This window comes from Rhinichthys klamathensis, unplaced genomic scaffold (assembly GCF_029890125.1).
Source record: "Rhinichthys klamathensis goyatoka isolate OS25496 unplaced genomic scaffold, OSU_Roscu_1.1 h1tg000630l_1, whole genome shotgun sequence".
NCBI lineage: Eukaryota > Metazoa > Chordata > Actinopteri > Cypriniformes > Leuciscidae > Rhinichthys > Rhinichthys klamathensis.
The window spans coordinates 595,741-612,397 of record NW_026607077.1 but is presented as its reverse complement, the minus strand read 5'-3'; the positions used below and the strand labels follow the sequence as shown (position 1 = coordinate 612,397).

The 16,657-nt window shown below is 43.3% G+C and overlaps 2 protein-coding genes across 2 annotated transcripts in view; both read left to right on the top strand.

Annotated features, from left to right (window-relative positions):
• The first annotated feature begins 284 nt into the window (after positions 1-284).
• On the top strand, positions 285-12,107 carry LOC130076148 (receptor-type tyrosine-protein phosphatase beta-like). Its single transcript, XM_056241122.1, has 2 exons — positions 285-541; positions 11,652-12,107. Exons 1-2 carry the CDS (start codon positions 331-333, stop codon positions 12,026-12,028), a joined length of 588 nt encoding a protein of 195 aa, XP_056097097.1. The 5' UTR covers positions 285-330; the 3' UTR covers positions 12,029-12,107.
• Positions 12,108-12,487: 380 nt separating this feature from the next.
• Positions 12,488-16,657, top strand: part of LOC130076138 (receptor-type tyrosine-protein phosphatase beta-like) — a gene marked incomplete at its 5' end in the record, with an annotated part of 203,089 nt that continues 198,919 nt past the window's right edge. Inside the window, 2 exons of the mRNA XM_056241109.1 lie at positions 12,488-12,767; positions 13,687-13,947. Coding sequence (XP_056097084.1) covers positions 12,488-12,767; positions 13,687-13,947 — 541 coding nt within the window. The remainder of the gene's footprint in view (positions 12,768-13,686; positions 13,948-16,657) is intronic.

The following is a 16,657-nucleotide window of genomic DNA, read 5'->3' as shown; positions in this document are numbered from 1 at the left end:
ACCCCAAACTTTTGAACGGCGGTGTAGCTTCAATAGAAACCCTTCAGGTGTTCCTGTAACCGTAAGAAACTGCAGGAAATCAGTGCTGCCGTTCACACGAGTCACATCAATCAACACATTCACATTCGAGGTTTACCCTTCATCGATTCATGCGGAATCAAACCCATGGCATTTCTAGCACACGCTCTTCTGTTCGAGCTCCAGCAATGTTATCAAGATCATCATAGTACTAGTCAATATCAGTTTCTCTTTAACATTCTGCTGTATGTTTGTTGATTGCAGATTGAGGCCGTCAGGTGTCTGGTGAACGTAACCGCAGCCAGTATTCATATGGACTATTGTGTAATCAATTTCACAACACCTGGAAAATCCTGCAGCTTCATCATGACGGATGCTTCTCACTTCACAAGCTGTTCTGAAGACGAGGAGAGACCGCACCGGTACACATGCCGGATAGTGGGTCTGATTCCCGGTGAGACCTATGTGTTTGAGATCATTTCTGAGATGGACGGCGCTCGCTTAAACATCACTGTTCAAACCGGTAAGACCCTCACATTCCTTCAGAGCTGTAGTGAATCAGAGGGTGCCTGTGAACAGAAGTGTGTGGAAGTGTCTCTTCAGGTTGTTTTCCTTGTTGACATTGATCCGCTGGAACACATTGTTCTGACAGATGTGATGAAGCTCCTGCGTTCACACAGGGTCTGTGAGCGTCTGTAGACGTGCTTTAAGCGTTTGGCACTGGCCCAGAACAGTGTGTTCTCTCTCTGCCTCCAGTTTCCTCACTCAAGGCATGTTCAGCTGCAAAGACGATAACAGAAATGAACCCTTTTCTCTCCCGTGAGTCTGTCTCTGAACAGATATTATTATGCGTAAACTTTCCCGTTAACAGTAAGAGCAGCGGTCATTAAAGTAGTGCACTTCAGAATTACAATTTATTTACAACCACGTCATCCAAGATGTTCATGTCTTTCTTTCTGCAGTGGAAAAGAAATGAAGGTTTTTGAGGAACACACTCCAGGATGTTTCTCCATATAGTGAGTTCAATGGGGTCCAACGGGTCGAAGGTCCAGATGTGAGTTTCAGTGCAGCTTCAAAGTCTCGACACGATCCAGCCGAGGAATAAGAGTCTGATCTAGACAAACCAGCGGACATTTATAACAAAATACACATTTATATACTTTTAACCACTAAAGCTGGTCTTGCACGAGCTGTGATGCGACACACATTACGCAATCCGGTTGAAAGGTCACGCCGACTCACATGTTTTCCGATTCAAAAAGGTCTCATTTTCTCCTCCAACTTCAAAATTGTCTGACATTGTTGTTTTACTTTTTATTTAATATTTTTTTGTAAATGGCTTTCGCAAACAAACAAACGTTCGCTTTGTAAACAATAGGTCTGTTCTTACGCCTACGTCCCGCTTGACCTTTCACCCTGATTACGTAATGTGTGTCGCATCACAGCGAGAGCAAGACCAGCATTAGTGGATAAAAGTATATAAATGTGTATTTTGTTATAAATGTCGGCTGGTTTGTCTAGATCAGACTCTTATTCCTCGGCTGGATCGTGTCGAGACTTTGAAGCTGCACTGAAACTCACATCTGGACCTTCGACCCGTTGGACCCCATTGAAGACACTATATGGAGAAACCCTGGAGTGTGTTCCTCAAAAACCTTCATTTCTTTTCCACTGAAGAAAGACAGACATGAACATCTTGGATGACGTGGGGGAGAGTAAATTATCAGAACATTTTTAAATTCTGAGGTAATTAAAGAAGCGTGGTGTGGGTAAAAGTTACTCAAAACGTAATCAGTTCCTAATGTTTTGAATAGTTACAATATTCCTCATGTTTTAATTCTCAATTTATAATACATATACTATAAACAAGAATAGAAATCCAATTGTCCTCATAGTATATAAATTATACTGTAGTATATTATAGTATAAGCAAAACATTAACATTTTCAGGATTTTCAACCAGAATTCCTAATGTAGGCATTTCTTATAATTGTCTGTCAGTGTCTCACATTGAGTAGAAGATTTTTTTTGTCTATTCCTCTATATATAGCCGGTTAACGGTTTTTTATTGCCTTTTTACCATTTTACATATTGTAGTAGTCATAAATTAGGTATCATTCGAAAGATTAAACTCAAAATTCATTCTGTGAAGACAGTTTTAAAATTGTAGTCTATTTTAAAACATTTTAGCAGCTTTCATCTTTATCTATACGACTTTGATTTTCTAGCAATTGTAGTTCAAATCATTTTGTAAAATATATATCTAGTATAAAATCAAAAGTTCAGTACATTTGCTTGACAGTGAACCTAGACGTCTATAAGCCTTCATGAAGCGTGTCACACAGATCTCAGAAGGGCTGGGCACAGTGAACAGGGGAACTGTGTTTACTGGAGGGTTTCTTCTTCTTCTAGATCTGGGCCCGTATTTATCAAGCCTCTGAGAATTACCCACAAGAACACTGCTAGGAATTGACTTAAGAGTAAAACAATTCTTGACTCAAAGCTGCGCTTTGAAAGTAAGTTATCAAGCATCTCAGTTGTAATGTGAGTGAAGAGTAGGACTAAATCTTAAGTGTCAGTCTTAGAGATGTGTCAGTCTTGCTGTGCCACAACGGGATTTTAGATGACGACATTGGCATGGACCAATCACTGAATAGATTTCCTTATTTAAGAATATTCTCAGGTAAATTCACATTGAATGGTGAAATTCCTAAGAGGATAAATCATTTTCAAGAGAATACATTATGATATACCAACCCATCATGAAATGCATCTCTATAGTGTGCACATTTATTTTGAAATAGCGATGAACATGAAAAATCATGAAAGAATGGTAGTAAACTCAGTTTCTTTTCATGCCAAGAGTTCAAAAGATAACATCCATTACATTTTTTCTTTAGCAAAAAATGTCTGTTCTTTTTATGTGTTTATTAGTGGTTGAATTCATATCAAAATCTGCCAAACTACTACTTCTGAATAGGATGTCTACTTCATAATTTGTATGAAAATTGTGGAAATAATGGTTCAGATCACTCAAAACACATCTGGAAATGGAGGCGCCCTCATATGGGCAGTAATGGAGGCTGGTCCTCTAGTGGAGGCGTTCAGTACTGCAGACAAACACTCTCACTGAAAGCTCATTTTTTGAGATATCAACCTAAAATTTGAAACACAACTTGTTCAGATTTTTGGCTTTCATTTTCTTGTAGTTTTAGAGTCCAACATGTTTTGAAAATATATATTTGATATAAAATATGAATAATTCGATTTTTACATAAACTCATAAACTCAAACTTCACTTTCACTTTCAACTTCAGTTTCACTTTAAAAAAAAAAAAATCTGCCAAATGTCTTCTTTAAAACAAGTCTATATTCCGTCTATATTACAAATCATTCTTGAAGTACAACCATTTAAGTTCGGATCATGTCTATTAAAAAAAAAAAACGGCCCCTGGACTTTGACTTGGCCAATCAGGACCCTTCATTTCCTTCCTTTCGTCTGATTCCTCTCTGGATCTGCTTGACGTTTGGACGTCGGAAGTGAGGCTGAACAACTCGACCTTTGACCCGATCTGTCCAGGACACATTGTTCCAGAAGTCCTGCCTCCTCCTCCTGTCCTCCTGTGTATCGGGATGCGTTTGCTTCTGCTGGCGGACACAGCTCGGGCTTCTGGAGGCCCCTGCAGGCTCCTGGACTTCGGGAGGAGCTCCCTCAACAGTCACAGTTAAAAAACATCGAAGCTTAGTGCTTCCTTCTGAGACGTTCCTTGACATGATCTTGGCATGATGGATGAACTTCTTTGCTTACGAACTAGACTGATTTATTGAGGTTTATATAATATGTGGCACTTCTCTTTAAGAATGTCATAATTGCACTTGATTCTACTAATTTGTGCACCTGATTTTAATTCTATATAGGGGTGTACAATTTTTTTTGGTTACACTTTAGACATTCTACTAACTACAAGTAACTTTGCAACTCCATGTCAAGTAACTCTCGTTAGAGTATTATTAGACTGTTAGGGTTAGGTTAGTATAATACGTTGACATGTAGTTGCAAAGTTACTTATAGTCAGTAGGATCTCTAAAGTGAACTATCAAAATAAAGTGTTACCCTTTTTTTAACCTGGTCTCACTTCAAACTTGTAATAATTTGTCAGTTGGAAAAATAAGACGTGAGTTTGTGCGAAATGTAGCTTTACTCCTATTACACTCAGATGAATCCATTCATCAGTCCACCAACATGCTTTCAAAACTAACTAACACCTGATCGCGTTCCAGTCAAGCCTGACACCTGACCTCTGACCCCTGACCTCTGACTCTATGTCTGATGACTGTAATCTGAGCAAACTCGTGTTTAGAGTGGATGTCAAACCAATAGGAACTGAGACTGTCTTTCAGATATTCTTAGTATCTTATTCTTAGCCACTCAACAACTTCCACGTGTGTGTTGCACTAGTCCTCCGTGAGGTTGGTGTGTGTAGGTTGTGCAGTGTTACTGCTCTATGAAATATGAGTCACATTTGACTACAAATGAGCTTAACTTTTTAAAATCTGTTACTGTACTGTATATTTGTACACATGCTGAGTTACTGTAGCTTTTTCAGACAGAGGCAAAGGCTTCTAGAGCTGTGTGTCCTTGTCCTTGAAGAGACAGCGTTCCTGATGGTCAAAATGGTAGTAAACAACTCAGATTCTAAACAACTCACCTTTTAAATGTTTTTACACCGAACAGTTATATAATTCCTGCTGTGATTTATGTGCTCTCCATTTACACCGGTACAGTCGCCATGTTCCACAGGACGCAGAAACACACTTTTACTCCTAAAGGCCATCAGCTCTTTTATCGCTTTTTCCAGGATATTTTCAGCTCGCCTCCTCCCTTCCTGCTTTACCAGACGACCCGCCTACACATCCTGCTGTTTACTGCCCATTATTACCCATGATGCACACACACACACACACACACACACACACACACACACACACACACTCACACTCACTCACTCTCCCTCTCTCTCTCTCTCTCTCTCTCTCTCTCTCACACACACACACTCACACACACACACTCACACACACACTCTCTCTCTCTCTCTCTCTCTCTCTCTCTCTCTCTCTCTCTCTCTCTCTCTCTCTCTCTCTCACACACACACAATACAATACAATACAACACAAATAATACAAGTGTGACTATTTTTTTTCAGTACCATTTAACCTTTTCGAATCATGTCTGTGATGTGTGTGTGTGTGTATGTGCCAAAACCTTTACGTTTCGTACCATTCCGAAGGAGTAAAAAATTTATTAAAAAAGGTCAACTTTTTTCGGTATAAAATATGTAAAATCAACATCACTTCTATCTGAAACCGCTTGCTAAATATGGAAGCTTGAGTATCAAACCTTTCCGGCGATATGGTTCGTCAAGATTAGACAAATATTTGATTATAAAATAGTGCAGTAAAATTAGCAACATTTGAAACATGACTCCGCCCACTAGAAGGAGGGGCCTGCTAAAAGTACCTTTTCCATGGTAACGCACTGTCTAATTTCAAAACTGTTTTCACAGGATGAGTTTTGAGTGTTTAGGTTTTCTAACTATACCGAATCCATGATGATTACTAAGTGGGACACTGACAGATACTGAATGCAATGATTTGAATGACTCTCTCGTCATTCCTATAGATCCTGCTCCTGTCACATCATTGACTCTTGTCGTCCTGTAGATCCTGCTCCTGTCACATCATTGACTCTTGTCGTTCCTCTAGATCCTGCTCCTGTCACATCATTGACTCTTGTCGTCCTGTAGATCCTGCTCCTGTCACATCATTGACTCTTGTCGTTCCTGTAGATCCTGCTCCCGTCACATCATTGACTCTTGTCGTCCTGTAGATCCTGCTCCTGTCACATCATTGACCCTTGTCGTTCCTCTAGATCCTGCTCCCGTCACATCATTGACTCTTGTCGTTCCTCTAGATCCTGCTCCTGTCACATCATTGACCCTTGTCGTCCTGTAGATCCTGCTCCCGTCACATCATTGACTCTTGTCGTTCCTCTAGATCCTGCTCCTGTCACATCATTGACTCTTGTCGTTCCTCTAGATCCTGCTCCTGTCACATCATTGACTCTTGTCGTTCCTGTAGATCCTGCTCCCGTCACATCATTGACCCTTGTCGTCCTGTAGATCCTGCTCCCATCACATCATTGACCCTTGTCGTCCTGTAGATCCTGCTCCTGTCACATCATTGACCCTTGTCGTCCTGTAGATCCTGCTCCCATCACATCATTGACCCTTGTCGTCCTGTAGATCCTGCTCCTGTCACATCATTGACCCTTGTCGTCCTGTAGATCCTGCTCCCGTCACATCATTGACCCTTGTCGTCCTGTAGATCCTGCTCCCATCACATCATTGACCCTTGTCGTCCTGTAGATCCTGCTCCCGTCACATCATTGACTCTTGTTGTTCCTGTAGATCCTGCTCCCGTCACATCATTGACCCTTGTCGTCCTGTAGATCCTGCTCCCGTCACATCATTGACCCTTGTCGTCCTGTAGATCCTGCTCCCATCACATCATTGACCCTTGTCGTCCTGTAGATCCTGCTCCCGTCACATCATTGACTCTTGTTGTTCCTGTAGATCCTGCTCCCGTCACATCATTGACTCTTGTCGTCCTGTAGATCCTGCTCCAGTCACATCATTGACTCTTGTCGTCCTGTAGGTCCTGCTCCTGTCACATCATTGACCCTTGTTGTTCCTGTAGATCCTGCTCCCGTCACATCATTGACTCTTGTCGTCCTTTAGATCCTGCTCCTGTCACATCATTGACTCTTGTTGTTCCTGTAGATCCTGCTCCCGTCACATCATTGACTCTTGTCGTCCTGTAGATCCTGCTCCAGTCACATCATTGACTCTTGTCGTCCTGTAGGTCCTGCTCCTGTCACATCATTGACCCTTGTTGTTCCTGTAGATCCTGCTCCCGTCACATCATTGACCCTTGTCGTCCTTTAGATCCTGCTTCTGTCACATCATTGACTCTTGTCGTCCTTTAGATCCTGCTCCTGTCACATCATTGACCCTTGTCGTTCCTCTAGATCCTGCTCCTGCCACATCATTGACTCTTGTCGTCCTGTAGATCCTGCTCCTGTCACATCATTGACTCTTGTCGTCCTGTAGGTCCTGCTCCAGTCACATCATTGACCCTTGTCATCCTGTAGATCCTGCTCCCGTCACATCATTGACTCTTGTCGTCCTGTAGATCCTGCTCCTGTCACATCATTGACCCTTGTTGTTCCTGTAGATCCTGCTCCCGTCACATCATTGACTCTTGTCGTCCTTTAGATCCTGCTCCTGCCACATCATTTACCCTTGTCGTTCCTCTAGATCCTGCTCCTGTCACATCATTGACTCTTGTTGTTCCTGTAGATCCTGCTCCCGTCACATCATTGACTCTTGTCGTCCTGTAGATCCTGCTCCTGTCACATCATTGACTCTTGTCATCCTGTAGATCCTGCTCCTGTCACATCATTGACCCTTGTCGTCCTGTAGATCCTGCTCCCGTCACATCATTGACCCTTGTCATCCTGTAGATCCTGCTCCCGTCACATCATTGACCCTTGTCGTCCTGTAGATCCTGCTCCCGTCACGTCATTGACCCTTGCCGTCCTGTAGATCCTGCTCCCGTCACAGCATTGACTCTTGTCATTCCTGTAGATCCTGCTCACGTCACATCTTTGACTCTTGTCATTCCTGTAGATCCTGCTCACGTCACATCTTTGACCCTTGTCGTCCTGTAGGTCCTGCTCCTGTCACATCATTGACCCTTGTTGTTCCTGTAGATCCTGCTCCCGTCACATCATTGACTTTTGTCGTCCTTTAGATCCTGCTCCTGTCACATCATTGACTCTTGTCGTCCTTTAGATCCTGCTCCTGTCACATCATTGACCCTTGTCGTTCCTCTAGATCCTGCTCCTGCCACATCATTGACTCTTGTCGTCCTGTAGATCCTGCTCCTGTCACATCATTGACTCTTGTCGTCCTGTAGGTCCTGCTCCAGTCACATCATTGACCCTTGTCATCCTGTAGATCCTGCTCCCGTCACATCCTTGACTCTTGTCGTTCCTGTAGATCCTGCTCCTGTCACATCATTGACCCTTGTAGTTCCTCTAGATCCTGCTCCCGTCACATAATTGACTCTTGTCGTTCCTGTAGATCCTGCTCCCGTCACATCATTGACCCTTGTCGTTCCTCTAGATCCTGCTCCTGCCACATCATTGACTCTTGTCGTTCCTGTAGATCCTGCTCCCGTCACATCCTTGACTCTTGTCGTTCCTGTAGATCCTGCTCCTGCCACATCATTGACTCTTGTCATTCCTGTAGATCCTGCTCCCGTCACATCATTGACTCTTGTCGTTCCTGTAGATCCTGCTCCTGTCACATCATTGACTCTTGTCGTTCCTCTAGATCCTGCTCCCGTCACATCATTGACTCTTGTCGTTCCTCTAGATCCTGCTCCCGTCACATCATTGACTTTGTCGTTCCTGTAGATCCTGCTCCTGCCACATCATTGACTCTTGTCGTTCCTCTAGATCCTGCTCCTGCCACATCATTGACTCTTGTCATTCCTGTAGATCCTGCTCCCGTCACATCATTGACTCTTGCCGTTCCTGTAGATCCTGCTCCTGTCACATCATTGACCCTTGTCGTTCCTGTAGATCCTGCTCCTGCCACATCATTGACTCTTGTCGTTCCTCTAGATCCTGCTCCCGTCACATCATTGACTCTTGTCGTTCCTGTAGATCCTGCTCCTGTCACATCATTGACCCTTGTCATTCTGTAGATCCTGCTCCTGTCACATCATTGACTCTTGTCGTTCCTGTAGATCCTGCTCCTGTCACATCATTGACCCTTGTCGTTCTGTAGATCCTGCTCCTGTCACATCATTGACTCTTGTCGTTTCTGTAGATCCTGCTCCTGCCACATCATGGACTCTTGTCGTTCCTGTAGATCCTGCTCCTGTCACATCATTGACCCTTGTCGTTCTGTAGATCCTGCTCCCGTCACATCATTGACTCTTGTCGTTCCTGTAGATCCTGCTCCTGTCACATCATTGACCCTTGTCGTTCCTGTAGATCCTGCTCCTGCCACATCATGGACTCTTGTCGCTCCTGTAGATCCTGCTCCTGTCACATCATTGACTCTTGTTGTTTCTGTAGATCCTGCTCCAGCCACATCATGGACTCTTGTCGTTCCTGTAGATCCTGCTCCTGTCACATCATTGACCCTTGTCGTTCTGTAGATCCTGCTCCTGTCACATCAAAGACCCTTGTCGTTCCTGTAGATCCTGCTCCTGCCACATCATTGACTCTTGTCGTTCCTCTAGATCCTGCTCCCGTCACATCATTGACTCTTGTCGTTTCTGTAGATCCTGCTCCTGCCACATCATGGACTCTTGTCGTTCCTGTAGATCCTGCTCCTGTCACATCATTGACCCTTGTCGTTCTGTAGATCCTGCTCCCGTCACAGCATTGACTCTTTTCGTTCCTCTAGATCCTGCTCCCGTCACATCATTGACTCTTGTCGTCCTGTAGATCCTGCTCCCGTCACATCATTGACTCTTGTCGTCCTGTAGATCCTGCTCCTGTCACATCATTGACTCTTGTCGTCCTGTAGATCCTGCTCCCGTCACATCATTGACTCTTGTCGTTCTCTAGATCCTGCTCCCGTCACAGCATTGACTCTTGTCGTTCCTCTAGATCCTGCTCCCTCCACATCATTGACTCTTGTCGTTCCTCTAGATCCTGTTCCTGTCACATCATTGACTCTTGTCGTTCCTCTAGATCCTGCTCCCGTCACATCATTGACCCTTGTCGTTCCTCTAGATCCTGCTCCCGTCACATCACTGACTCTTGTCGTTCCTGTAGATCCTGCTCCTGTCACATCATTGACTCTTGTCGTTCCTCTAGATCCTGCTCCCGTCACATCATTGACTCATGTCGTTCCTCTAGATCCTGCTCCTGTCACATCATTGACTCTTGTCGTTCCTGTAGATCCTGCTCCCGTCACATCATTGACTCTTGTCGTTCCTCTAGATCCTGCTCCTGTCACATCATGGACTCTTGTCGTTCCTCTAGATCCTGCTCCCGTCACATCATTGACCCTTGTCGTTCTGTAGATCCTGCTCCCGTCACAGCATTGACTCTTGTCGTTCCTCTAGATCCTGCTCCCGTCACATCATTGACTCTTGTCGTCCTGTAGATCCTGCTCCCGTCACATCATTGACTCTTGTCGTCCTGTAGATCCTGCTTCCGTCACATCATTGACTCTTGTCGTCCTGTAGATCCTGCTCCCGTCACAGCATTGACTCTTGTCATTCCTCTAGATCCTGCTCCCGTCACATCATTGACTCTTGTCGTTCCCTCTAGATCGTGCTCCCGTCACATCATTGACTCTTGTCGTTCCTCTAGATCCTGCTCCCGTCACATCATTGACTCTTGTCGTTCCTCTAGATCCTGCTCCTGTCACATCATTGACTCTTGTCGTTCCTCTAGATCCTGCTCCCGTCACATCATTGACCCTTGTCGTTCCTCTAGATCCTGCTCCTGTCACATCATTGACTCTTGTCGTTCCTCTAGATCCTGCTCCTGTCACATCATTGACTCTTGTCGTTCCTCTAGATCCTGCTCCTGTCACATCATTGACTCTTGTCATTCCTCTAGATCCTGCTCCCGTCACATCATTGACCCTTGTTGTTCCTCTAGATCCTGCTCCCGTCACATCATTGACTCTTGTCGTCCTGTAGATCCTGCTCCCGTCACAGCATTGACTCTTGTCGTTCCTCTAGATCCTGCTCCCGTCACATCATTGACTCTTGTCGTTCCCTCTAGATCGTGCTCCCGTCACATCATTGACTCTTGTCGTTCCTCTAGATCCTGCTCCCGTCACATCATTGACTCTTGTCGTTCCTCTAGATCCTGCTCCTGTCACATCATTGACCCTTGTCGTTCCTCTAGATCCTGCTCCTGTCACATCATTGACTCTTGTCGTTCCTGTAGATCCTGCTCCTGTCACATCATTGACTCTTGTCGTTCCTCTAGATCCTGCTCCTGTCACATCATTGACTCTTGTCGTCCTGTAGATCCTGCTCCTGTCACATCATTGACTCTTGTCGTTCCTGTAGATCCTGCTCCTGTCACATCATTGACTCTTGTCGTCCTGTAGATCCTGCTCCCGTCACAGCATTGACTCTTGTCGTTCCTCTAGATCCTGCTCCCGTCACATCATTGACTCTTGTCGTTCCTCTAGATCCTGCTCCCGTCACATCATTGACCCTTGTCGTTCCTCTAGATCCTGCTCCCGTCACATCATTGACTCTTGTCGTTCCTGTAGATCCTGCTCCCGTCACATCATTGACTCTTGTCGTTCCTGTAGATCCTGCTCCCGTCACAGCATTGACTCTTGTCGTTCCTCTAGATCCTGCTTCCGTCACATCATTGACTCTTGTCGTTCCTGTAGATCCTGCTCCCGTCACATCATTGACTCTTGTCGTTCCTGTAGATCCTGCTCCTGTCACATCATTGACTCTTGTCGTTCCTCTAGATCCTGCTTCTGTCACATTTTTTACTCTTGTCATTCCTGTAGATCCTGCTCCCGTCACATCATTGACTCTGCAGAGCAAAGGCAGCCAGGACTCTCTCGAAGCCGTCTGGACTCCTGCAGTCGGACACATGGAGAGCTACCAGCTGTTTCTGTCTCACTCTGGCTCCTTTGACCCGGCCCTCACCCTTCCTCCAGACGCTTCTCACTGGCTCTTCAGAGGCTTGACACCCGGACACGTTTACCAGGTGTCGGTGAAGACGAAGAGTGGAGAACGAACAGCTGAGAGCAGGACGACTGCAAGAACAGGCAAGAAACATGAGCACGAGCTGTGCATTGCACATGCTGGCAGACACAAACCACTTAAAACCACTTACCACTATAGATACTGTATGACATATGCATATCTGAATAACAAATGATTTATTGCCTTGTCAACTAACAGGAAACATTTTGTAATGGTTAAGATGAAACGTTCTGATAACATTATTAATATTTGATATGCGTTCTTATGATGTTGAGAAAATACTCCTGGAACAATGTTCTTGGAATATATTTATGATGTTTTTACTTGATGAACGTTCTGCTAACATTTTTGTAACATCCTTATAATGTAGAGATGAATGTACTAGATGAATATTATCATAATGTTCTTAGAACAACATTCTCTGAACGTCCTTTTGATGTCATTGGTATTAGGTGAATGTTCTTGGAATATTAAAAATAAACGTTGTTTAAAACATTCTAATTACAATTTTATTGTTTTAGAAACATCACAGTTTTTAGAGCATAGCGTGTTAGAGCCAGTGGTTGGTAGACAGAAATAAACGGAGACACTCTGTGTGTGTGTGTGTGTGTGTGTGTGTGTGTGTGTGTGTGTGTGTTGCTCATCAGCTCCTGGACTGGCGGCTCATCTGAAGCTGGAGCCCCTGAACGAGAAGCTCCTGCGCTTGTCCTGGTCTCCTCCTGACGGCAGCTGGGATGTCTACCGGATCCTGCTGTTCAACGGCTCGTCTGTGCTGGCGAACCTCACCGCTGACAGGAGTGTGCTGGAGCTCAGCTTCACTAACTGGACTCTGGTTCCGGGCCGGCTGTACCGGGCGTCCGTCAGTGTGGAGAGCGGAGGTCTGAGCTCGACCGCAGACTGCCACGGGAGACTAGGTGTGTGACTGATTCAACCACTGCACTGAAACTGCACTAGCCAACAGGGGCCTAAGAAATGTGCTTAGTTCTGTTGAATGTGCTCTTTTAGTGTACTTCACGTATTATAAGTATATTTCTTAAACACTGTACTTGCAGATAATGTAATATTATTAAAATAAAAGGCCATTTAAGTGAACTTAAAGGAATTGTTCACTTCAAAATAAAAATTCTGTCATCATATACTCACCCTCAATTTCTTTCTTCTGGAAGATATTTTGAAGAATGTCAGTAATCACCCAGTTAACTGGACTCATTGACTTCCATAGTAGGAAAAATAAATTGGACTGGTCTATGAACACACAATGCTTCAGAACTGAAGAATAGATTATTTTTCTAGCTGAATCCCAACCTTACTGAACATGCTGAACAGATTCACTCATATTTAACTGTATCACACTGAACAGTGCCCATATCTAGAGACCCGGGGTGTGTTCCCCGTTCACCGCTGTAACTCGCTGCTTCACTATCATAGTACGATGTATCGTGGAAGAAATCAGCTAGCTAGTCCCGATTGTTTCCCGAAACTGTAATGTCGCAAATTGGTCAATCAACCACGTTGGTTAATTATGTCACGCATGGTGTGGGTTATAATAACTACTTTCAATTAATCTGTTTGAGATCGAATGAATGCTAGATGTTTTGTTATAAAATACGGATATAACATCTGAGGACTAGTTCTCATTTTTTTCAGATTTGAACTTTATTTCCGGATTCAATCATCGGCTCGTTCTCACATAGAGCACGTTCGCACATGCGCACTCTTTAAAAACGGTGCTTTAAATCTTTTGTCAAAACTAAAAGACGTAAATGACATTTGTATGTATTCTAAATACCATGCAAGATAGATTGTAATGTATCTCTGTGTTCCTCTGTTGAGCTCCCCGGCCCGTCCAGTCGCTGACTCTCCGTCACAGTAGCGAGACGTCTCTGAGCGCTGTGTGGACCCGTCCTGTGGGCGAGTGGGACGACTACACCGTCCTGCTGAGGGACGCAGACTCCACTGTGGACAGAAGGACATTAGCTGGAGACGTGCAGCGGTGCAGCTTTAGCAGCCTGACGCCTGGACACTCCTACACCATCACTGTGACCACCAATAGTGGAGCTCTGAGTAGCTCCGCCCACGTCACAGGAACAACCAGTGAGTCGCTCCGCCGCTTTCATCAGGCTCCGGTTCAGGGGTGTAGCGGTTCTCGGGAAAAAATCGAACCGCACCGTTCGCACGCACGTTCACCGCGGTTGATCTAAAATCTGATGACGCATCTATGATCGGCTTTGTTGAAAATAACAACGCGTAAAACAGACTGCTAATGTTTAATATTAGTTCTGCTAATGTATGTTTCTGTTGATGGATCCACATGGCTCCCCAACAATACATTACAACAGCGATAATCAAGCAAACGTGAACAAACCGGTAGTTCTTAGTAAACTTTGTTCAATGCGAGTGCCGTTTGCTTGAACACGACCAGTCCTTTACGCCGTCATCACGCAGGTGTCAGCGCACGAACACAGGCCTGAACTGCACACGCTGCTAGCTGTGGTTAAACTAAACTCATTTAAGCTTTGCCAATTTAAACATTCAAGAGCAAGATGCGAAAGAGAACTCTTTGTGTGTGTGTGTGTGTGTGTGTGTGTACACACTCATCCGAAACAGGTCTCAAATATTCAAGTATTGAGTTCTCTTTTAAGTCTTGCGCTTTAATGGACAAATTCACACAAAAATTGTCAACATGTCCGCCTTGAGTGTGCTAGCAGACATGGGGCCCTATTTTAACGATCTGAAACGCAAGTGTCAAAGCGCAAAGCGCAAGTAACTTTGTGGGCGGATCCCGGCGCTGTTGCTATTTTCCCGGCGGGATAAATGCCTCTTGCGCCTGGCGCAAATCTAAAAGAGGTTGGTCTGAAGTAGCTTCATTATTCATAGGTGTGGTTTGGGCGTAACGTGGAATAAACCAATCAGAGCGTCATCTCACATTCCCTTTAAGAGCAGGTGCGCATGTTGCATAGCGGATTGCTATTATAACGGCGGATTTACCAGGCGCGCGCCAGGAGCGTTCACAGCCGAGGAGAGCAACGTTCTCGTCAGGGCCGTGAAAGACAGAGAAGTGACGTTGTATTGCGTGTTTTGCGTGCACCTGTAAACTATGGCATAAACCCTCATGCAGTAACACCCTCAGACGGCACTGTTTATTGACTGTCTGAGAATGCATGCAGAAATAACAAGAAATTCAACGTTCAAATCAGACTTATCTATCTATCTATCTATCTATCTATCTATCTATCTATCTATCTATCTATCTATCTATCTATCTATCTATCTATCTATCTATCTATCTATATATGTATCTATCTATCGTGGGTGGGTTTCTCCCATCCCCATACAAATCAGCGTCGGTTAAACAGGCGTGGGAGGAAAAAAACAAAATTTTCAGGGACACCACAATGATTTCCCTCATGTGTTAATATTTTTCCTTGTTATAATGTATGATTTGCAAAAATAAAAACTGCTGCATCTGTGTTGATGAGAGAATCAAAGTGTATGCGCGTTGTGCACCCGCTACATTATGGCCAAGCATGCGCGCTTAAAATAGCATAATGAACAACGCGCCACTGACTTTAGACTAGGCTTTTTCTGGTCAGTGGCGCAATTGTTTTATAGAACAGCAAAATAGCATGAGGGAAAGTTTGCGCCGGAACACGCCTCCTCTTTGCGCTGAACCGCCCGGGGAGCGCAAGTGTATTTCTTAGTTAACCGACGTGCGTCTGTGGAGGGAAAAGTCCGCTTTGCGCGGGTGCAAAATAGGAACTAGAAAAAAAGTTTGATGAGACAAACTTTAAGTTGGCTTGAGAAAGCCGGACCAGAGAGTTTGAAGAAGTTTAAAGTAGTTTGAAGTCGGATAGATGGATTAGTTAGAAAAGAAAAGAAAAGAAAAGAAAAGAAAAGATTGTTTAGATAGACAGAAGGATTGGTTTCACTGAAAGAAAGATTAGTTAGAAAGAAAGAAAGAAAGATTAGTTAGAAAGAAAGAAAGAAAGATTAGTTTAAAAAAGAGATAAAGAAAGAAATATTAGTAAGAAAGAAAGAAAGAAGAAAGAATAGTTAGAAAGAAAGAAAGATTAGTAAGAAAGAAAGAAAGAAGAAAGATTAGCTAGAAAGAAAGAAAGAAAGAAGAAAGAAAAGTTAGAAAGAAAGAAAGATTAGTTAGAAAGAAAGAAAGAAAGAAATAAAGAAGAAAGATTAGTTAGAAAGAAAGAAAGAAAGAAAGAAAGAAAGAAAGATTAGTTAAAAAGAAAGAAAGAAAGATTAGTTAGAAAGAAAGAAAGAAGAAAGATTAGTTAGAAAGAAAGAAAAAAAGAAAGAAAGAAAGAAGAAAGATTAGATAGATATACAGAAAGATTGGTTTCACTGAAAAAAAAGATTAGTTAGAAAGAAAGAAAGAAAGAAGAAAGATTAGTTAGAAAGAAAGAAAGAAAGAAAGATTAGTTTAAAAAGAGATAAAGAAAGGAAGATTAGTTAGAAAGAAAGAAAGATTAGTTAGAAAGAAAGAAAGAAAGATTAGTTAGAAAGAAATAAAGAAGTAAGATTAGCTAGAAAGAAAGAAAGAAGAAAGATTAGTTAGAAAGAAAGAAAGAAAGATTAGTTAGAAGGAAAGAAAGAAAGAAAGATTAGTTAGAAAGAAAGAAAGAAAGAAAGGAAGAAAGAAAGATTAGTTAGTTAGAAAGAAAGAAAGAAAGAAAGAAAGAAAGAAAGATTAGTTAGTTAGTTAGTTAGTTAGTTAGTTAGTTAGTTAGTTAGTTAGTTAGTTAGTTAGAAAGAAAGAAGACAGATTAGTTAGAAAGAAAGAAAGAAA

Excerpts from the sequence above, each read along its gene's own strand:
- LOC130076148 (XM_056241122.1), top strand. The coding sequence starts at position 331 with ATGGACTATTGTGTAATCAATTTCACAACACCTGGAAAATCCTGCAGC. Across the intron at positions 542-11,651 it reads AAACATCACTGTTCAAACCG|ATCCTGCTCCCGTCACATCA; the intron begins GTAAGACCCTCA and ends TCATTCCTGTAG.